Source organism: Genypterus blacodes, unplaced genomic scaffold (genome assembly GCF_046128005.1).
Source record: "Genypterus blacodes isolate CSIRO-AG114 ecotype Tasmania unplaced genomic scaffold, CSIRO-AGI_Gbla_v1 ptg000007l_1, whole genome shotgun sequence".
Classification (NCBI taxonomy): domain Eukaryota; kingdom Metazoa; phylum Chordata; class Actinopteri; order Ophidiiformes; family Ophidiidae; genus Genypterus; species Genypterus blacodes.
Genome location: NW_027466821.1, coordinates 972,884 through 992,500, shown reverse-complemented (window position 1 = coordinate 992,500; position 19,617 = coordinate 972,884). Strand labels below are relative to the sequence as shown.

General features: G+C 44.8%; 5 protein-coding genes across 12 annotated transcripts in view; 2 read left to right on the top strand and 3 right to left on the bottom strand.

Annotated features, from left to right (window-relative positions):
• LOC143001342 (angiopoietin-4-like) overlaps positions 1–213 on the bottom strand; it is a 35,460-nt gene extending 35,247 nt beyond the window's left edge. For all 4 annotated transcript variants that reach the window (XM_076150900.1, XM_076150917.1, XM_076150891.1 and 1 more), the window contains exon 1: positions 108–213. The gene's annotated coding sequence lies outside the window, so the exon portion shown is untranslated. The remainder of the gene's footprint in view (positions 1–107) is intronic.
• A 1,119-nt stretch (positions 214–1,332) lies between these two features.
• On the bottom strand, positions 1,333–8,222 carry LOC143001277 (NACHT, LRR and PYD domains-containing protein 12-like). Of its 2 annotated transcripts, XM_076150796.1 has the most exons (12): positions 7,715–8,222; positions 7,558–7,581; positions 6,612–7,465; positions 5,722–6,524; positions 5,315–5,488; positions 5,040–5,213; positions 4,779–4,952; positions 4,374–4,547; positions 4,097–4,267; positions 3,502–3,672; positions 2,708–2,754; positions 1,333–1,914 (listed from the first exon to the last, which is right to left on the bottom strand). In XM_076150796.1, the coding sequence occupies exons 1-12, from the start codon at positions 7,983–7,985 to the stop codon at positions 1,340–1,342; spliced, it is 3,612 nt and encodes a 1,203-aa protein (XP_076006911.1). In that variant the 5' UTR covers positions 7,986–8,222; the 3' UTR covers positions 1,333–1,339. The 2 variants fall into 2 exon arrangements, with proteins under 2 accessions (XP_076006911.1, XP_076006901.1); XM_076150786.1 differs by having other exon boundaries at positions 5,722–7,465.
• Positions 8,223–8,649: 427 nt separating this feature from the next.
• Positions 8,650–13,749, top strand: LOC143001228 (uncharacterized). 2 transcript variants are annotated; one of them, XM_076150716.1, is made up of 9 exons: positions 8,650–8,997; positions 9,694–9,896; positions 9,977–10,075; positions 10,203–10,298; positions 10,413–10,523; positions 10,744–10,867; positions 10,956–12,060; positions 12,235–12,281; positions 12,428–13,749. In XM_076150716.1, the coding sequence occupies exons 1-9, from the start codon at positions 8,967–8,969 to the stop codon at positions 13,693–13,695; spliced, it is 3,084 nt and encodes a 1,027-aa protein (XP_076006831.1). In that variant the 5' UTR covers positions 8,650–8,966; the 3' UTR covers positions 13,696–13,749. The 2 variants fall into 2 exon arrangements, with proteins under 2 accessions (XP_076006831.1, XP_076006841.1); XM_076150726.1 differs by having other exon boundaries at positions 8,651–8,768.
• Positions 13,750–13,895: 146 nt separating this feature from the next.
• Positions 13,896–16,756, bottom strand: apex1 (APEX nuclease (multifunctional DNA repair enzyme) 1). Of its 2 annotated transcripts, none has more exons than XM_076150763.1 (6): positions 16,505–16,756; positions 16,229–16,350; positions 15,521–15,604; positions 15,242–15,405; positions 14,904–15,096; positions 13,896–14,785 (listed from the first exon to the last, which is right to left on the bottom strand). In XM_076150763.1, the coding sequence occupies exons 3-6, from the start codon at positions 15,573–15,575 to the stop codon at positions 14,271–14,273; spliced, it is 927 nt and encodes a 308-aa protein (XP_076006878.1). In that variant the 5' UTR covers positions 15,576–15,604; positions 16,229–16,350; positions 16,505–16,756; the 3' UTR covers positions 13,896–14,270. The 2 variants fall into 2 exon arrangements, with proteins under 2 accessions (XP_076006878.1, XP_076006871.1); XM_076150756.1 differs by having other exon boundaries at positions 15,521–15,646; positions 16,505–16,755.
• Positions 16,332–19,615, top strand: osgep (O-sialoglycoprotein endopeptidase). Of its 2 annotated transcripts, none has more exons than XM_076150737.1 (11): positions 16,332–16,394; positions 16,981–17,109; positions 17,202–17,497; positions 17,595–17,690; positions 17,832–17,881; positions 17,977–18,055; positions 18,168–18,233; positions 18,331–18,421; positions 18,633–18,708; positions 18,909–19,007; positions 19,276–19,615. In XM_076150737.1, exons 1-11 carry the CDS (start codon positions 16,388–16,390, stop codon positions 19,313–19,315), a joined length of 1,029 nt encoding a protein of 342 aa, XP_076006852.1. In that variant the 5' UTR covers positions 16,332–16,387; the 3' UTR covers positions 19,316–19,615. The 2 variants fall into 2 exon arrangements, with proteins under 2 accessions (XP_076006852.1, XP_076006861.1); XM_076150746.1 differs by lacking the exon at positions 16,332–16,394 and adding an exon at positions 16,514–16,642.
• The last annotated feature ends 2 nt before the right edge of the window (positions 19,616–19,617 follow it).

Genomic DNA, 19,617 nt, shown 5'->3' with positions numbered 1-19,617 from the left:
ACATACACAAGTGTGAAAGTGATATGAGAGCAACAAGAACGTTTTGATTTGTATCAGATTAACTGTAAATATGAGTTTATATTAGTAATAATAACAGTGTTTCTTACCTGTGTGTCAGACGAACCTCGTGTGGCAGCTCAAAGTCCACAAGCCCCTTTAAAAACCACCTGCCACTCCTTTTTAATGCTTATTACCAATGTCTCTACTCCCTTGTGACTAAACACATAGAACCGCTTTTCTAAACTACCAGTGAGCTTTTAACAGGAATATCCACTCCTTCAGTCACTTCATCATCATCATTCCCTCCCCTCTCAAAGTCACTCCCACACTTTTTTTGTAACGGTATTTGTGTACGCCACTATTTTATTATCTCAAAGGTTAACCATTTGTATGCCTTGTACAGCTATTCAGTGTTGTGAGACATTAGACACATATCATACATTTATTACTAACCTTAATATATATTATGCCATAACTTAAACACATTTATCCCAACAGTTCAGTTTTATTCAACTTCAGTTATTTTTTATTATGGCAGTCATACTAGGGTTGATTGATAAGTTCTGAGACTCTTGAATACAAATTAGCAAAGGCTGAATTATTCTCACGGACGTTACTGACCAAGTTAAGATGATGTATTTACTGCCTGTTTTCACAAGTACATCTGTAAAGGGACATTACACAGACTTTCTTATTTTCCAGCCGCTTCAGAGTTCACGACCTGTGAGTTTGTCTTACTACATACAGTGTTGTCTGTGCAACACATACTTTCCGCTATATGACAAATAAAAATTATGTAAATGAAGAAAAAATGGGAAATGTAATTTTTAAATTAGTTCATCAATCCCTTATCTAATTTGACCTTGTCAGGACTCAGGATTTATCTGGAACCAGTTTATCAGGTGATTAGTTGGATAAACCTGTTTATCGATGTTTATCTGCGGTCGTCTGCACATAGTGCTCCAACATTGTGTTCCAACCTGACAAATCTCTCAGGTCAGGGTTTATAATCACGATTGTAAGTTCCACACATCTAAATGTAGTAGTCTCTTTACGTCTATCACCAATAAGGATAAAGAAAATGCCACATTACATTTGGGACTAAGTTCTTATGTCTGATCCTGATAGATCTGATGAAGTTTCTTTCACAGTTCTTTTAAATTGGTTTTAAAAGGTTAGATTCAGGCTGACTTATGTAGTGAAGACTGCTGTGAGGACTATTGTTATAGGCCAGACCACACAGAGTATCAGCTGTGATCTCATCCTCAGCTGGGATCTCATCCTCACCCAGTAATTAAAACTTAAATGGGCAATTGTTTTTTTCAAAACCAGACTGTACTTAAAATCCCTCAACTCTTTCAGGACTTCTTGACCTGGCCTCAGCTGTACATATAGTGATCGAGCAGTCATCTTCTTCCATCGCAAACCCTGCGTACAGAGGCTCAGTGAAGGTGCTGTTGAATGTGTGAAGATGAGTGAGGGTCCCAGAGGAGACTCTGTAGAAGGACAGGGTCCCGCCTGGCCAGTCCAGATACACTCCTACCCTGTGGGAGCAAGATAAAGGTGCTGGTATCTTCACAGGCTCATGGTCGTGCTGAGCAGTGTAGTGATCCTCAGAGCAGTACAGGCTCCAGGATTGCTCAGTGTACCCAAACCCGCAGAGGTGGGAGCCTGCCCTGCGGTGGATCCCCCTCATTGCCACGGCGATGTCCACCCAGCGTCCTCGCCAGTCCGCCTCCCAGTAGTGCCGTTGGGTGAGGCCTTCCTGGCACAGCACCTGGGAAACACTCTCAAACCTCTCCGGGTGATCAGGGTAATGCTGTGTCTCCCTAACCCAGGTCACCCGTGACTCCCCATCATACAGGAAGAGGGAAGTGGCAGCCGTGTTTGTGTCAAAGGTCAGTTTACACGCGTCTGTAGGCACAAATATATATGTCATATATTAAGTGTACTTTTTAATAATTAACTACTCAACTGTTATTTACTTCTTCATCTAATCTAAACAAGAGTTCCCTCTTTTTATAAAATGTTTTTTTAAATGACACTTTTCACAGTGCATCCCATGTAAAATCAATCAAACTTTATGTAACCTACTGGTTTCTTAATGTACGTAGTCCCAGTTTGAGTGATATTATCAAGAATTCACAATGCAAAAATGTGACCTTGGTAACATGGTGTTCTACAACTTTTTTAAACTTAACATTTAATAAAGTAAATAGACAGGGGCAAAAAAGCAAGCAAGCAATACTTTCTGAGCCCAACACTGTGATACAACGCGTTACTCACCAAGGCAGTTTTGCCCTGACCAAGCTTGTTTTCTTAATCAAAACACGGCCCTGAATATTTGCCTGTGCTGTGCTCTTTCTGAGCAGGAAAGGCCTCACACATGTGATCCCCAGTTACCACAGCGCTGCATATTTTCCATTTCATTTCTCTCTCTGTCTTCAAAAAATAGTTGAGACCAAAAGGGGCATTACAAAAACTAGTTTGAGAACCATTACAATACTGTGCGATAAAAGCCTTGGTGACAGAAAACCTGTATAAATACCCCAGGGCTTTTCAAAAACTTTGTACTGATTGGGTAGAACAGCCACGCCAGTTCAAATAGACACATACGTAAATGCACACAAATTTTGTGTGACAACGCTTCAGATTATTTTACATTGTTGGTGCAATGTGCACAACTAGTGGAAGACACGCTACTTACAGTTTTTCAATCTTGATTTCAAGTAGCACTCTGCGTTATGGTCCATGCTGCAGACAAGGGGAATGCACAGTATAGTAAATAATCATCCCTTTATTAATTGATTCAAAGAGGTAAAATTGGGTGTTTAAATACTCATTCTGCTTTATTGTGTGTGTTCAGCATTTCAGCACTTGGCTCAATATTTTCTAAGCACTGTCAAAATTAGATGGCAGGAGAGATACAAACATGGCACTCAGTAGGGTCAAAGGCAGCGATGTTGGTACAGTACACAAATCCTTTACATTAGTAAACATAGAACTACTACAATGGGAAAACGTACAAGCACCAGTCCTGCATTCAAATTCTAATTTGGTAGAGGTAAACAAGATTCAGTCCCAAACACGAGAAATTGAAAACAAAGTAAGCACGCAAAAATACTCATTCTGAAGTGTGGCCCCTGTATGAATGTTCCAGTATTTGTTTTTTAAAGATCCATAAAGTTGGAGATAATATTAAGAAAACAAAATATTCCTGCTTTCAGCTCAGGAATAGATGCTCTGCAGGTTGAGTCAGTCATTGGGGGGTGCAAAGAACTGCACCAGAGTTACCATGCTGTTAGGGGCAGATTTGGGTGCAACAAAAATGACATCTAAGCCATTCAGTTGATTAGTCTGCATCTGTCTCATGTCAGAGAAGCTGCATGAATGAGCTGAAATTATCATGGCACATATTTCACCTGGTGTACTGTAGTAACCATGATTTCTTTAAAATCATCGAATCAAGACTGTTTGTGTTACTTGGCTTCTCTACCTTACCTGAGTTCCTTCAGTTTACAGAGTGGGTCTTCCAGAAGAGCGATCAGCTTGAGTCCAGCCTCCTGCAAGTAGTTATAGCTCAGGTCCAACTGTGTCAGGTGGGACGGGTTGGAGCTCAGTGCTGAGGCCAGATACATGCAGCCTTCCTCTGTGACCTCACAGAATGACAGCCTGAGTAAGATGAGATGATCAGTGTCATTTGATTGTACTAGTAATTGTAATAGCTCCAATTACATGGGCAACAGTTTTTCACAGGGCTGGTTCAATCTGTACCACTACACGCAAAGCAGGAGAGAACGACAATTTCTTCAGGCTTGTATCCTATCTTTATACGCTTCCCAGAGTCTAACATCTGGTGTCTCTCAACTTGCTTGAGACAAAGAGCTTCTACAGCATATCAGATGTTCACCTTCTAGACTTTGTGGCACCACAGATAAGATCTCTGTAGGCCATATAGTAAAGAGAGAAAGGTACGTTCATCCTCATCATTCAAGACCCTCTAAAAAAAAAAAGGCACATTCCACATGTGTAAACACACTCAAACTTTCTCAGTCAACATCACAACAATTCTTTTAACACCCCTCCCCCATATTACCATAATGTCTCCAGTTTACAGTCCAGACTTGCCAGTCCAGCAGACAGAAGCTTAACCTCTGAATCCTGCAGGTCGTTCCCACTCAGATGCATGTTCTTCAGCTGAGATGAGCTGCAGTTGAGGACTGAGGCCAAATCAGCACAACACTTAGTGAGTTTGCACTCGTTCAACCTGCAGGCGGGACATTAGATGAGTTTCAGCTACCACAGATATACTGAACTAAGATGGATATCTCTGTCATGAAAATAGTTCATACAGTTACTAAAGACTTCATAACCTTAATGTCCACAGTGTGCAGTGAAGACTTCTCAGTCCGATTGAGAGCAGCTGCAAGCCTGGACCCTGCAGCTTGTTTCCAGTCAGGTCCAGCTCTCTGAGGGTGGAGGAATCCGAGCCGAGAACCGAACCGATCTGGTCACAGCATTTCTCTGTAAGGCCACACCAGCTGAGCCTGATTGGTTAAGGAAGAACTAACTTATGGTTTGCCGACACATCAAAGTGTATGACAAGCTGTTGTCATAATACCTCTGTATTATTCCAGATTCTCCACATGTTCACAAGATGTTCCCTCTGAAATTCTGTACAATGGCTGAGGATGACTAGTAGACCTTAAGTACTGCTAACCAAGTCAAGTAGTCAGGATAACTATAGTCTTGTGTTGTTTGGGAATGGTTGCACTGACCTGAGAGTTTCCAGTCTACAATGTGGACTCCTCAGCCCAGCAGAAAGCAGAGACAGACCAGAATCTTTCAGGCTGTTGTTGCTCAGATCCAGCTTTTTCAGGTGAGATGAAGCTGAACTTAAAGCTGAAGCCAAATGTGCACAGCTGTTCTCCCTCAGTTTACACTGGCTCAATCTTCACAACAAAAAAAAATTATCTTTTCGATACCGCCATAAAATGAGTGCAATTAGGGACAGTTAATCTGAAAGAATAAGGTCTAACCCCAGTGTTTCCAGCTTGCAGTGATCGCTGCACAGTCCCACACACAGAGCCTTCATTCCTGCCTCATTCAAAGCATTACAGCTCAGGTCCAGTTCTCTGAGTTGGGTAGACTCCGCGCTGAGAGCGATGGCCAGTGCTTCACAGCAGTCTCCTTTCAGTTTACACTCATGTAAGCTTATAAAACGAGCAAACACAGAAAGCAATCGATGTAAGATGTAACTCATTACCCACATTTTGGATGACACATCCAATGGTTGACCTTGTTGAATATTAACCTCAGACTCTTCAGTTTGCAGTGTGAACCCCTTAATCCAACAGAAAGCAGCTTCACCCCTGAATCCGTCAGATAGTTTTTGCTCAGGTCCAGCTCTATCAGGCGGGAGCAGGTTGAGCTGAGTGCAGAGGCCAAAACTTCGCAGCAGTTCTTGGTCAGACTGCAGCAACTCAGCCTAGAAAAAAGGGAAACATATTATTTCTCATATTTATGTAGATATTATTATTCTCCTTCATTTAGGGGGCTGTGGAAATGATGATCGGTAAGTTGCATAGTGTTGGACTATTAGAACTCTGATCTATGTGTCTCTACTACTACTTCCTCCTTCTTTACCTAATTTTTAATTTGTTTAATTTGTACAGTGTTTAGTAGGAGCAAGTTAAAGAAAACTATTTGTGGCTGACTTACAGAGCACGTGTGGAGGAACTAATGACTGTCAGCAGCTTTACTACCCCTTCATCTGATCTCATGTACTTCCTCAGGTCAAACTCCTTCTCAGTCGCCTCTGATGTCATCAGTTCAAAGGTCAGCGCAGACCACTGGACAGGTGAGAGCTGTTTAGGCAAAAGCCTCCCGGAGCTCACAAAGCTCTGGATCTCCTGCACCAAAGATGCATCTTTTAGTTCACTCAGACAATGGAACAGGTTGATCTTCGTCTCTGGTTCGTCTTTGATCTTCTCCTTGATGAAATGGATGGTCTTCTCCACCTCCTTCTCCTCTCCCTCTGTTTTCATATTCAGTACTCTGCCCAAGAGCTCCTGATTTGACTTCAGCGACAGACCCAGAAGGAAGCGAAGGAAGAGGTCCCAGTGGCCGTCCTGGCTCTCTAAGGCTCTGTCAATAGCTGTCTTGTGGAAGCCGAACACAGACTTGGGGAACCATCTTGTGGAAATCCTCCTTAGGTATCCAAGAAGAACATTATCCCTTCTTTGCAGATAGGAGTGGTGGGCGTAGACGGCCGCCAGGAACTCCTGGATGGTCAAATGTACAAAACGGAACACCTTTCGCCTCCCTCTCCCGTCCATAAGAAAGACCTCTGTGCACACGCCTGAGTAGATAGTGGCCTCCTCAATATCCATGCCGCACTCCTTCAGGTCGGACTCGTAGAAGATCAGCTCACCGTTCTCCAGCTGACGGAAGGCCAGCTCAGCGAGCTTTAAAACAACATTGTCGCTTGACATTGGATAGTCCCCCTTTCTCATACGGTCTGTCTGGCAGAGAAGGAAATATGTGTACATCTCAGTCAAGGTGTTGGGCATGTTTCCAGTTATGTTGTCATGCAACATTTTCTTTATTACCTTGGCCGTGATCCAGCAGAAAACTGGTATTTGACACATGATGTAGAGGGATCTTGATTGTTTCACGTGATTGATGATCCTGACAGCGAGGTTATCATCGTGCAAATGCCTCTGAAAGTACTCTTCCCTTTGTTCAACGTTAAACCCTTTGACCTCTGTCCATTGGTGGATGTGCTTTCGTGGGATCCGGCCAGCTGCTGCGGGTCTGGATGTAATCCAGATGAGAGCGTTGCCGAGCAAACCTCCCGTGATGAGGTTTGTGATCACCACATCCAAGGGAGCCGGCTCACTCTCATCTCTCAAGACCCGGTTGTGTTTGAAGTTCAAGGGGAGGCGACTCTCGTCTAAGCCGTCGAAGATGAACAGCACTTTGCTCTCTTTTCCCAGTGTCTCCATCGGTTTTATCTCAGGGAAAAACTGATGGAGAAGCTGCATCAGACTGCAGTCCTTACCATGTATATTTGGATTCAGCTCATGGAAAGGAAGCGGGAAAAGGAAGTGGATGTCCTGATTTTCCTCTCCTTCTGCCCAGCTCAGAGTGTATTTCTGTGCGGAGACTGTTTTTCCCACTCCAGCTATACCCAGTGTCAGCACGGTTCTTATCTGCTTTTCTCGTTTGGAGCGCAGTTTGAAAATGTCGCAGGCTTTTATACAAGATTCCTCTGTCACCACATGGTTGGAACTCAGCTGTCTGACCTCGTGCTCCTTGCTGATGCCTTCGATCAGGTGCAGCTCAGTGTAGATTTTGTTCAGATAGATGGTGTCCCCTTCATCTGTATTCCCTTCATAAATGTTTTGGTATTTCTCCCTTAAGGTTGATTTCAGTTTCTCTTGAAGTGCATGCTGGCTAATTTCTGCAAAACAAAAAACAAAGAAGTCATATAATTCTTGTTTTCGCCAGATATGACCGAACTGTTTGTAACTGACTTAAATGTGTTATGCTTACCTTTGCCCACTTGAGCACTTGCAACTGTTAAAGAAACAGAGAGAGAGAGAGAGAGAGAGAGAGAGAGAGAGAGAGGGAGAGAGAGAGTTACACAATCCAAATAATTTAGTCTTAAAAACGAAAGAATCTGTACTTTGATTTTTCAAAACTTTTTTACCCTCATCAAATTTCTTCTTCAGCGTTTCAGCCCAAAGTCTGAGGTTCATCTTCATCAGAACCTCCACTGAGACAGAAACAGCATCATTGTAGCCGTATGTCTGCACCAAAACATCCACAGTGCTCAGCCGGTCCACGCCATCCAAACGAGCTCTCGGAATGGAAACAAATCCTTGGAGAACACCCCTGCAGATATACCACTGAAAGGTCCTCAGCTCTGCCTCAACCAGCTGCTCCAGAGTGTCTAACATAATCTCTGGGACCTGAGCCATAGCTATTCTATGAGGTGGTCAGATTATTTAACAATTTTGACTAGATTTACTACCTTTACAGCACCCATCTTCTAGCACAAGTGAGAGATTTCAGCTTCCTCGCAGTTTTATAACCATCATCACCACACAGCAAAAAGTGTAGAGGTGTGGAGATTGTTCCTGTTCCTGTAAATGACTAAACAAGTTGAGCCCGTTTGTATACAGGCTTGAAGCCTGGCAATGGGACAACACTGTAATGACAGGAGGTGCATTCTGTACTCGACACATTGTTTTCGGTTTCACTCTGTGTCACATTCAGGGAGGTGCTTCCTGTAGTGACCACAAAGACGAAAAGGGACTGAGACACAAGTTGTGGCATCTCACTGAGAAGTTTAAACCGCTGCAGGAATATATGCCTACACTTCACCTACTCTCTTGAAGTTCTCTTTGAAGTGGTGATGTTTATTTTTTTTAATGAAACGAAACGAAACGAAAGCACCCTTGGGTCCTGCTATTGCTTTCGACTAGTCTAGTGCCACCCCTGTCAACCCAGCCCTACCCATTACCCTAACCCCTCTTATTCTAAAATGTATTTGAACCATACAAAAGTCAATTAAAACGTATCTAAAATAACGACACCATCTCTTAAATGTCGCTCTCGTAACATGACATATGCTGTGACGTATTTAAGGATTGCGGAAGTACCAAACATCTCCAGAAGATGGCAGTAACACAACAGTTAGGGTGCTGAGCTGCTGTATTCGATAAACGAGAAACACCCATCAACAAACCCAAGGCAGAAATGTAACAGCATGTGTTCACATGTTGAATTATAGTTTAATATTGAGCGTATTTTCTCATTTCTAGTGATATGTCGTCAGTTATAGCTGGATAGCTGCTTCCATCTGACCTCAACAAACCACTCATAGTAACCAGCGTTGGCTAGTTAGCGAGCTGCGTAGCTAGCGAATAGATTCAATTTTGAAAATCACATGTTTAAAGATGGACTCGGGTGGTTTCACGGCATCTACAGGTTGGTTTGTTAACGAACGAAGTAGGCTCAATACTGGGTGACACCGCCCTGTCGTGTAAGGTTGGCATTCCGGCTTCCACGTTGTTAGCTCTTAGGTTGAACTTAAGTTTTAGTTACGAGCTAACATTAACATTATTGCTGTTGAACGCACCTCCACTGCTTTTTGGAAGGTTGCATTCAAGACACATGTTCATTTTTATATACACAAGCTGTTTATACGTACGCAGAAGTAGTACTGACATAACCTTGGATATAGCAGCAGTATTAAGATTTCTATGTATAATGTTTGTTCTTAACGAATCATGATACATATTTTGTAAACAATTTTATTCTTGTACTTAAATAAGTATTTAACTGCTCAAACAGTTGTAATATTATTCATTTTCAACCTCAACGTTATGAATACTAAGTATAAGGCATGATTTATTGAGTTATTGTTATGTTTAAGTTTATGTCACATTATTTTTTGTATACTGTTGCACACATCCCTCATTAGTTAAATGAGCATTCCTTTTTTTCAGTTTTCATTGTAAAGGACAGAACTTATAACGGTAAAATGCTGGAAAACAATGGAGAGTCTATTACAGTATTATTTAAATTCTGTGCAAAAAAAAAAAGAAGTAACCTAAGAACGCTCATTTTTGACTGTTCTGAACATATTTGAACGAGGATAAATGATGTCCCTCTCTTTTTCAGGGACCCCGCTGCCTCTGGCGTCCCTGCGCCTCCTCGTCCCTCCTCTCCAGCTGATGACAGCCTCCATGTGGCAGGTGGTGAAAAAGCAAGATGTCATGAGCTACTGGGAAGTGGCAGAGTTTGTCTCTTTGGTGATGGACATGGTCCCGGAGCTGCTGATGGACAAGCACAGGACACAGCTCAACCTGGGTTTAAGAGCCAGGGTAGATGTCAATGAATGATTACCTTTTATCTAGATGGATGGTGCATGCTGGTCTTTGAACTGAATTCTTCTTTCTCGCAGTATATTCTTGAGTTGTGCTGTTGTGAACGAATGTTGGAACCTCAGGTCATCATGTCTCTCCTGAGCAAGGTCACACCACTGCACCCCAACCTGATAGATGTAAGTGTCCACACTCTCGATCAAATCAAGTTTTACACCATCTCTATCAATACAGTTTTTCAGATATTGAGTTATTATTATTTTCAAGCCCACTAACGCCATCTTGAATGTGGCGCCCGCATTGCAGATGAAACAATCAGAAGAAGAGGAAGCGGCAGCCAACTTCCCTGAGTTGATCCAGGCTCTGCTTAAAGATACTGAAGACAGAGACAACTTTTTCTTGGTGAGGATCATTTGAGGCTTCTCCCTCTGTAGAACCAAATACTTATAGAATACTATAGGTGATATTTACAGTATATCATGAAGTGCAGTAAGACTTTCTTTTTGCGTTTCAAAGGAGGTTTTCCCTGTCGAGTTTGGTCCGCAGTATGACAGAGATCTGGAGACTCTGTTCTGGGAGTTCCTCTGTCGCCTGAATCAGCTCATGCCAGTTCCAGACTTGGAGCAGGTGAGGGGACACCATTACATCACAAGGTCAAAATGGTACCTGTGGAGTCACTCAGAGCTCTGTTGAACGTTAATGAGGCAGTTACCCTGGCGATACCCTGGATAATTCGTCCAAGTTTGGAATTTTCACTTTCAACACACTTTTTCCTCAATGAAGCACAGAGGGACTGTCATTTCCTGTCATTGTTGTAATAACCCTTCGGCATTTTTATAAATCTTAGACTGCTTCCTGGCTTAAGTCTGACTGCTCCTTGTTGGAGGATTGTCTGAACTCAATCTCTCAACCTACTGACATGAAGCATTTGCTTCAGTATCACAAAAGCCTTGGGAATTTGGAGCAACATGGTGAGTTAATGGAACAACATCAGTTGAATTTAACTTTCATTTGAAGTGTATGGAATTGTTCAGTGTTTTGTTCCCATCCTTTTTGCAGTTCCGCCCTCCACCATGGGTGACAGCATCATTTCCTCCCTCTCTGCAGTTCCACCTAGGAGAGTGGCAAAACCTAAAGAACAATCTAACAGAGACGGGCCGCTGTATCTGCTGCACGGCCTAGGTGACGACGCGCACACTTTGACACACATTGTGGATGACGAAGTGGCTGAAGTCATGGTGACAGATTACGCAGAGGTTGAGCTAGACTCAAGCGCCCACGTAGAGGCGGTGATGGCAGAAAACAGCTTTGAAAGAACAGAGTCTGCGCTGACCAGTCCTGGAGAGGCGACAAAGGAGGGCAAAATGTGTGATGCAGGGGAGGAACCAATCCAAGGGAATGCTGAGAGTGTGAGTGACATGATCCATCCAGAAGGAAGCGAGGAGCTCCCAACATCCTCTAAAGGATCCTCAGGACCTCATGACTGCCCCGACTGTGAGAAGACATTTAGGTTTGCGTCTTCGCTCATCGCCCACAGGGTCATCCACACTGGCGAACGCCCCCACAAGTGCAGGGAGTGTGGTCGGTGCTTTTCTTTCAGGCAGTCCCTGGACAGGCACAGGTACACGCATGTTGTCGGACGCAAGTACGACTGCGTGATCTGCGGGGAGTCCTTCCACTCATTGTCAGCCCGCACGGAGCACAAGCAAAAACACATGGAAGACACTGTGTATACGTGCCAACTGTGTAACAAGAACTTCACATGGGAGCTGTCACTTGCAAGGCATCTGAAAACTCACACTGGCGATCACAACAAGAAGCCCACAGATAGCCTGGAAAACGAACAGGAGGTCGTTGTAAGTCAAAAAAATGGCAGCAAGCCTGCTCTGGAGCTTCCTGTAATTGCCTGCCAGGTACAAGCGCCAGTTGATCCAAAAGAGGTCCCGGGTGAAGAAGGAGCCACATCTGAGCCTGGAGGCCTGGTCCCCGAGCTCGTCAATGAAGTCATCTCCCTGGTGAAAGTCCGCACCAGCGGGCGCAAGCGCAAGCCAACTATGAAGGTGTTGAATTTGCAGAAGTTGAAGGGGAAAGTTTCAGCGCCTGAGATGAAGCAGGAGAGGGCCAAAGTGACCCCCACAGCATCCAAGCCGGTGCTTTTCAATTGGTAAAACATCTTCTCATTTGTTGATTTATAATGGACTCTCGGGTCAGAGTATTTGCATATGAGCAGATTTATAACACAAAAGAATAGTGGGTAACTTGTGTTTCACTTAAAGCTATTATGGACTTTTTATGTGTGTTCTAACATGTCACTGTGGTGGAATGTATTTTTCTCTAGCAGTGCTGAACACTCCTACGGGTCCACAGTGATATCATCAAGTGAAGGTGAGGGTCAAGTAATGTTTGCTTTTTTCATTTGAGTGATTTAATGCAAACAAGTTTTAATATTAGTTGCATATTTGAACAAATGATGCCTTTTAGAAAGACGTGTTGTTCTCTAAATAACTTCATTGTTTACTGTCTTCCATAAGGATCTGTAGCAGATGGCTCATCTGCTGCCTTCTCCTGCCCTCAGTGCTCCTTTGCTCACGCAGCTGAATCCGAGGTCCAGCAGCACATTGACCAGGTGCACTGTGCTGAGGCTGAAGATGCTGATTTGCTCCTTCAGCCACTTGCGGATGAAGAGGGACGTTTCAGCTGTCCAGACTGCGAAAAGACCTTCAGGTTCCAGTCCTTACTCAAAGCCCATAAGCGCAAACACACGGGTGAGCAGCCTTTCCTCTGCTCTCAGTGTGGACGCTGCTTCTCGTTCAAACAGTCACTGGAGAGGCACAAGCAGACGCACAAAGCCGGGCGCAAGTACGAGTGCCTCATCTGTGGGGAGCTTTTCAAATCCCTGGCGGCTCAGAGGGAGCACAAGAGCACCCACATGGAGAACGGCGAGTATGTTTGCACCGAGTGCGGCCGGGCGTTTGCCTGGAAGTCTGCGCTGGTGAGGCACCTGAAGACGCACGGAGAAGACGTGGACAAGGTGGAGCCCACGTACAAATGCCCACACTGTGATGTAGGCTTCAGCTGTGCCAGCTATCTCAACAGGCACCTCCAGACTCACCAAGAAGAGAAGCGCTACACCTGTAACTGTGGCAAGAGCTTCGCCTACAGGGCTGCTCTCACCTCCCACCAGCGAATCCACATGAAGGAGCGGCCGCACAAATGCACGCAGTGCGGGAAAGGATTCCTCTACAAGGGCGGCTTACTGAGCCACATGAAGATCCACTCGGAGGAGATGCCCTTCATGTGTTCACACTGTGGGAAGAGCTTCAAGAGGGAGCGCAACATGAAGAAGCACGAGCGCTGCCACACCAGGGAGAACGTGTTCAGCTGCTCCCAGTGTGACAAGAGCTTCGTCTACAAGGCCACGCTGATCAGACACGAGCTGACACACTCAGGCGAGAGGCCGTACCTCTGCTCAGACTGCGGGAAGGGCTTCTTTTCCCACGCGGAGCTCCTGAAGCACGAGCGCTTCCACACGGGCCACAAACCCTTCCAGTGCCCCCACTGTGGAAAGAAATTCACACAGTCCTGCTACCTGACCATTCACCTGCGCTACCACACAGGAGCCCGGCCGTACTCCTGTGCCCAGTGTGACAAGAGCTTCCTCACTGCCAACCGCCTGAAGAGACACCAGAGGACACACACAGGGGAGAAACCCTTCCTCTGTGGAGAGTGTGGGAAGAGCTTCAGGCAGTCATATAATCTGAAAATGCACCAACGGACGCACACCATTAAGTTAACATAGACAAATTCTGAATTATGTGAGGACCTTATTTCGGGATTGGCTTCATCTAGCAATGCTTTCATGTTGAATGTCGTATCAAATGCATTTGATTTCCCAGTCATGGCTGTGATTGTAGTAAAAGCTCACTGAACACAGCTAGATGCTACCTGATCTTAATATGTATTCTTCATGAAGTCTTTTGAATAACAAACAGAGGGTACTTTGTAAATCCAGTTTTTATTGAGAAATGTCAAAGTGGTATAACAGCAGTTTCACAGATTTTGAACAAATTCCTGATTCTTTTAAAAAAATTATTACTTTCATTTACAACAAAAACCTACAAGTACTGTGGGAAAAAAGCACCAACGAGGAAAAGGGCAACAATGGCTTAAAAGCTGGTCATGAATCACTGAATATCAGCTTAGACATTTTGTGTATTTAGTGTTGCATATCCTTCACACAAAAGCAAAGAGGAATTCCGATGCTGTTTGGTTCATGAGGAATTCCAGAAAGCACAAATGGGATTTATGTCAAATAATATTTCAATAAACCATCACGAGTAGGAACAGAAGATGACAGAGCGGCAGCGCTTTCGACTACACAACTATGTGAAGAGTGATGGGGCAGTGATCGCTTCCCATCGCCTTGCCACGGATCTTGCTGTCGCACAGAGCTGGCAGCAGCGCGGTCGACAGCACAAAGTAATCGAGCCGCCAGCCGACGTTCTTGGAGCGGGAATTCATCATGTAGGTCCAGAAGGTGTAAGCGAAGGCCTGCTCAGGATAGATCTCGCGGAAGCTGTCGGTGAAGCCAGCAGCCAGCAGCTCACTGAAGCCTTCGCGCTCGTCCGGGGTGAAGCCTGCGTTCTTCTTGTTCCCCTTCGGATTCTTCAGGTCGATCTCCTGGTGGGCCACGTTCAGGTCGCCGCACAGCACCAGCGGCTTCTTTTGGTCCAGCTCGCTCAGGTACTCCCGGAAGTCCACATCCCAGGTCTTGCGATAGTCCAGCCGCACCAGGCCTCTGCCCGAGTTAGGCACGTAGGTGGTCACCAGGTAGAAGCTCGGGAACTCGGCAGTGATGACGCGACCCTCCTTGTCGTGCTCCTCTTTACCTGAGGGGGTTGGTAGAGACGGTTAAATGAGGGCTTGCGTGCAAACAGTTGACCAGAGATTAGGGCACATTTGCAGTTTAACTTTAATGGTTGCAAATGCAACTTGCTGTCCACTCACCAATGCCATAGTTGACATTGAGGGGCTCCGTCTTGCACAGCATGGCTACGCCGCTGTAGCCTTCTTTCTCAGCTGAGACAGCCCAGTACTTATGGGGGTACTCGGGCATGGAGGTGATGTCGGCGGGGAGGTCCTTCTCTGCACACTTTGTCTCTTGCAAGCACAAAACATCCGGAGCCTCCTCGCGTACCCACTGAGAAAAAGACGCATCATTGGTCAGATTGAACAGATGATCCATCGCTACAACACTATCAATCAAGGGTCAGCTGATGACGATGAAGTCTCGTGTGTTAACTACCTATAAAACTCTCAAACAAGTGTCATAAGTATCGACTTACATCCAGGCCCTTCTTTTTCACCCACGCCCGCAGCCCATCCACATTCCAGGAGGTGATCTTCATGTTGGCTTCACGCCCGTCTTTGCTGGTCATTGTGTCAGGGGGGTCGTCGTACAACACCGGGGCCTCAGGTTCCTTGGTCTTCTTCGCTTTCTTCCCAGTGGCTGTGAGAGCACAACAGGACCAGAGGGATCATAGCAACAAGAGCATGCCAGCTGTGCATCGACTACAATCGTGATCAGTGAATTATTTGTGGAATAATAACAGGTTGTGTCCTACCTGTCCCATCGTCGTTATCTGCGGCCGCCTCCTCTGTTTTCTTCCCTCTCTTCATGCTTGAACTTGCTCGGACCGCAAACACACCTTGCAGACACACACCACGCACACAACGCAACACACACGCCGCTGGAAAGTCAGATCGATGCGTTTAGGTGAAAATGCAAGTGTTAATGGCTCTGAACTGTGTGCACCATTAATACCTGCACACTGAGGCTCTGAGTCACTATAGATAAATAAACAACCAAAATAGTAATAAAACTAACTGTATAATAATAAACGACAATACAGTATTCACATCTGCACATATCGGCGTGAATACTGGTCGAGCTCAAACTCGAAAAGATTCATTTTCAACACGAGTCAAAAATCTCGCTTGAACTGCAAGTATATTTAAGTTTAAGTGCCGGTGCTGCACTGTACTTTGAAATATTTTTGTTTAAATGTGGATCTATGCTGCGGACGAGCAACTTCTATATGAGATGTTGTGTTATATGTGAGATTGTTCCCCATGTTACAACACAAGCGGCCTGGAGAGCAGCGGCGCTAACAAAGAGCAGAGCAGCCCGGCCTGCACTCTGAATGCATGGAGCTACAATCTACAGCGAGTTGGTGTCGACCAACTCATGCAAATGTGGCCACATAATGTTCGCGTTTTCATTTCAAACACAGAATACATCTCAGGAAACACATATGCAAATAATAACTTACTTGCGCTTGCACAACAGGATGCTCGATGACTTAGGCGCTGCTTCACAGTCACTTCCCCCCAAACACACAAAGCTCAAGTCTATCAAATCACCACATGCTTCACCGACTACCCGAACATCTGCCTAATGAAAAAGACAAAATATTACCAGCTTTTATCAAATGTGTGGTAAACATGATATTTTCTTTCTGCTGAAACGTATAGGGATTAATTTATATCCCGCTGAATTAAATCGCGAAGTTAGAAAAAGGTTTTCATCAGGCGATATCTGTTTCTACCTGTGTTATGGGTCCTCGGAGGTACAAATGGTCTAACTTGAGTTTCACAAGTTAGCCTAGCTCGTAAATATTTCCTTTATACATTTAATTAGCTTGACTAGGATTAATGTGAGCCGTTAGGGCGAAGTTATAAGCAAGGTAACCGGTTTTAGTCCAAACTATTATACATCTAAAGGGTGTAAGAATGCAGTTTTAGGGAGGTTGTTTGCTGCCACTGCTAGCATATCAATGATACATGTTTGGTTCTCTAACTCTTAAACGTCATGTACATCCGGGGTACAATATCCCGTCACCAGAACGTTTTTTTCTGTCTTGGTTTGCAAAAGTGTAGTAGTTTGATTTAATGATATTTTAACTTTTCCTGCTTTGAAAAAGACTTGATAAAAGAAATGTTTAATTAAGGGAAATTCAACACAATCCTTTAAGTCTACTTAGTAGTACCTGCTAAAATGGACGTGCTCTCTACTGCCCTCTAGAGTATTTTGCCGCTATGACTGTGGTAATCGGGTTTGAGGGCAGTGCGAATAAGATCGGCATTGGAATCATCAGGGATGGTGAAGTTCTCTCTAACCCTAGAAGGACCTACATTACACCTGCTGGGCAAGGCAAGTGCAACCCAAACACTAAATTCACTATGGTGGCGGGTCGGTGGTCTAAGTGATGGATCTGACCCTGAGAGTGTTTTTCCCCTCTCCAGGCTTCCTGCCCAGCGAGACAGCCAGACACCACCGCGCCATCATACTAACCGTCCTGAAGGAGGCGCTGGAACAAGCAGGATTAAAACCCGCAGATGTGGACTGTGTGGCGTACACCAAAGGTCCTGGTATGGGGGCTCCTTTGGTGACTGTGGCCCTGGTGGCCCGCACAGTGGCTCAGCTTTGGGGGAAGCCCCTTCTCGGCGTTAACCACTGCATCGGCCACATAGAGATGGGCCGCCTCATCACAAAAGCCGAGAACCCCACGGTGCTCTACGTCAGCGGGGGGAATACACAGGTGTGTGTGTGTGTGTGTGTGTGTGTGTGTGTGTGTGTGTGACAAAAACAATGACCGGTACAATGACACCTTTTTGTCCTTCCTTCCTTTTTTGAAGGTTATTGCGTACTCGGAACACCGATACAGAATATTCGGTGAGACCATTGACATCGCAGTAGGCAACTGCCTGGACAGGTTCGCCAGAGTGATTAAGGTTGGTGTTGTTTTTGTCTTCATTACAGGCGCGTTGTCCCCCCTGGCCTTTGTGTGTGTGTGTGTGTGTGTGTGTGTGTGTGTGTGTGTGTGTGTGTGTGTGTGTATAATTTGGCCTCCTGGAACTGTTTCTCCTCTGCAGATTTCCAATGACCCCAGTCCAGGCTACAACATAGAGCAGATGGCTAAGAAGTGAGTGATTACGTATTTTTGATTCTTCCCACAAAGGCAGCTTCACAGGACTGACTGTGTGTGTGTGTGTGTGTGTGTGTCTTTCCTGACATCAGGGGCAATAAGTATGTGGAGCTGCCGTACACAGTCAAAGGAATGGACGTCTCATTTTCAGGGATTTTGTCCTTCATTGAGGCGAGTGATGTGGACGTCCATTACCTTCTTCATCTTGACTCAGGCCTGGATGATGATTTGTTTTGAGTGCAAACCTATTTCATCTGAACCTAACAGGCTCTTTGTTCCACAGGACGCTGCTAATAAGATGCTGAGTTCTAGTCAGTGTACAGCTGAGGACCTCTGCTTCTCCCTGCAGGTCTGAACCGTCCGCACTCAGTGACACATTTTTGCGGATTTAGACAATAAGGTAAATTTTTCATTTTTGTTTGAGTCCTTGTGTTTTGTCCCTCTAGGAGACGGTGTTCTCCATGCTAGTAGAAATCACAGAGAGGGCCATGGCTCATTGTGGATCCCAAGAGGTCCTCATTGTCGGGGGTGTGGGATGTAAGTAAATCAGGAACACTTTCAAATGTAGTCTAGCTCCTTTTTGTGATGCAATATTTCCAATCCAAAACCATTGGTTGGAACACTTTTTTGTTGTTAAATGTTACAGACTAAGACGACCAGTTTACTGTAGAAGGTTTATCCAATATAGGACTGTGATGTCCTTTTTGGTGGATTTTTCCTCTTTCCAACTATATTATGTCCTGTCCAGGTAACCTGCGGCTGCAGGAGATGATGGGTGTGATGTGTAAGGAGAGAGGAGCCAAGCTGTTTGCTACAGATGAACGGTAAACCTGCCTGTACAGACAGCAAATTACATCAGGGTTTGCTATGCATGTGCACATACAGCTGGAGGTTCCAGGACCAGAAGTTCACCGTTCTCACAAAACCTGTTCCAACCTCCAAGAGACCTCCATTATTCCTGTCAAATATCCTGTTTGATTTTCAGTCCTACATAAGTGATAACCCTGTTTACTTTGTGCTACAGATTCTGCATTGACAATGGAGCAATGATTGCTCAAGCTGGCTGGGAGATGTTTAGGTCTGGTTATGTCACAGAGCTGAAAGACTCGTGGATCACCCAAAGGTGAGCAACCTATTCACATGTTCAAGATTTAAACTACTTTTATACAAATTGTTGCCAGACAAATTAAGTGCACAGGAGTTGGCAATGGCGAATACATGAAACCAAAGCGTCTACAATCAAAACACATGAAATTAGTAGTGTCCTGTACTTTACATGGGGAAATGTACTTCACTGCCAGATGCTTCAAAGTATATTAGCCTTTCTCACAACCACAGCAGTGCTGTATTTGTGTCAGATTCAGGCAGTAATCCTGTTTCTCCTGTCCCAGGTACAGAACAGATGAAGTGGAAGTGACCTGGAGAGACTGAGCGACACTCTGGTGCTAAATATGTTGTTGGAAGTCTGTCAATGACAGGCAGCAGCGGTTCCAGAAGTGTCTCAAGAGGCGACACCTGTTACTCTAGAGAGGGAGATTCAACCCAGGTCCACTGCACTGCATTTTCCATTGCCGTCTGCTTCATTCACATCTACAGCAAGTAATGAGATCAGGACTCAAGAAGCCTCGCTCAAATGGACCCCTTCCTGGTGTGTGGATATATACTGACCTGATTGACAAGATGACATTTAGCTCTCTAAGTTTATCTGGATTTTCTCTCTTTGAGATTAGTGT

What these genes read in the sequence shown, in the direction of transcription:
- LOC143001277 (XM_076150786.1), bottom strand. Translation starts at nt 7,985, where the DNA reads ATGGCTCAGGTCCCAGAGATTATGTTAGACACTCTGGAGCAGCTGGTT. An exon ending in TGCAAACTGAAGAGTCTGAG is followed by an intron (nt 5,214 to 5,314) that starts GTTAATATTCAA and finishes TCGTTTTATAAG; the next exon opens with CTTACATGAGTGTAAACTGA. An exon ending in TGCAAGCTGGAAACACTGGG is followed by an intron (nt 4,953 to 5,039) that starts GTTAGACCTTAT and finishes TTTGTTGTGAAG; the next exon opens with ATTGAGCCAGTGTAAACTGA.
- LOC143001228 (XM_076150716.1), top strand. Translation starts at nt 8,967, where the DNA reads ATGGACTCGGGTGGTTTCACGGCATCTACAG. An exon ending in CAGTTCCAGACTTGGAGCAG is followed by an intron (nt 10,524 to 10,743) that starts GTGAGGGGACAC and finishes TATAAATCTTAG; the next exon opens with ACTGCTTCCTGGCTTAAGTC. An exon ending in AGTGATATCATCAAGTGAAG is followed by an intron (nt 12,282 to 12,427) that starts GTGAGGGTCAAG and finishes GTCTTCCATAAG; the next exon opens with GATCTGTAGCAGATGGCTCA.
- apex1 (XM_076150763.1), bottom strand. Translation starts at nt 15,575, where the DNA reads ATGAAGAGAGGGAAGAAAACAGAGGAGGCGGCCGCAGATAACGACGAT. An exon ending in AGATAACGACGATGGGACAG is followed by an intron (nt 15,406 to 15,520) that starts GTAGGACACAAC and finishes GTGCTCTCACAG; the next exon opens with CCACTGGGAAGAAAGCGAAG. An exon ending in TGAAAAAGAAGGGCCTGGAT is followed by an intron (nt 15,097 to 15,241) that starts GTAAGTCGATAC and finishes TCTTTTTCTCAG; the next exon opens with TGGGTACGCGAGGAGGCTCC.
- osgep (XM_076150737.1), top strand. An exon ending in CATTACACCTGCTGGGCAAG is followed by an intron (nt 17,110 to 17,201) that starts GCAAGTGCAACC and finishes TCCCCTCTCCAG; the next exon opens with GCTTCCTGCCCAGCGAGACA. An exon ending in GGATTTTGTCCTTCATTGAG is followed by an intron (nt 18,056 to 18,167) that starts GCGAGTGATGTG and finishes TTTGTTCCACAG; the next exon opens with GACGCTGCTAATAAGATGCT.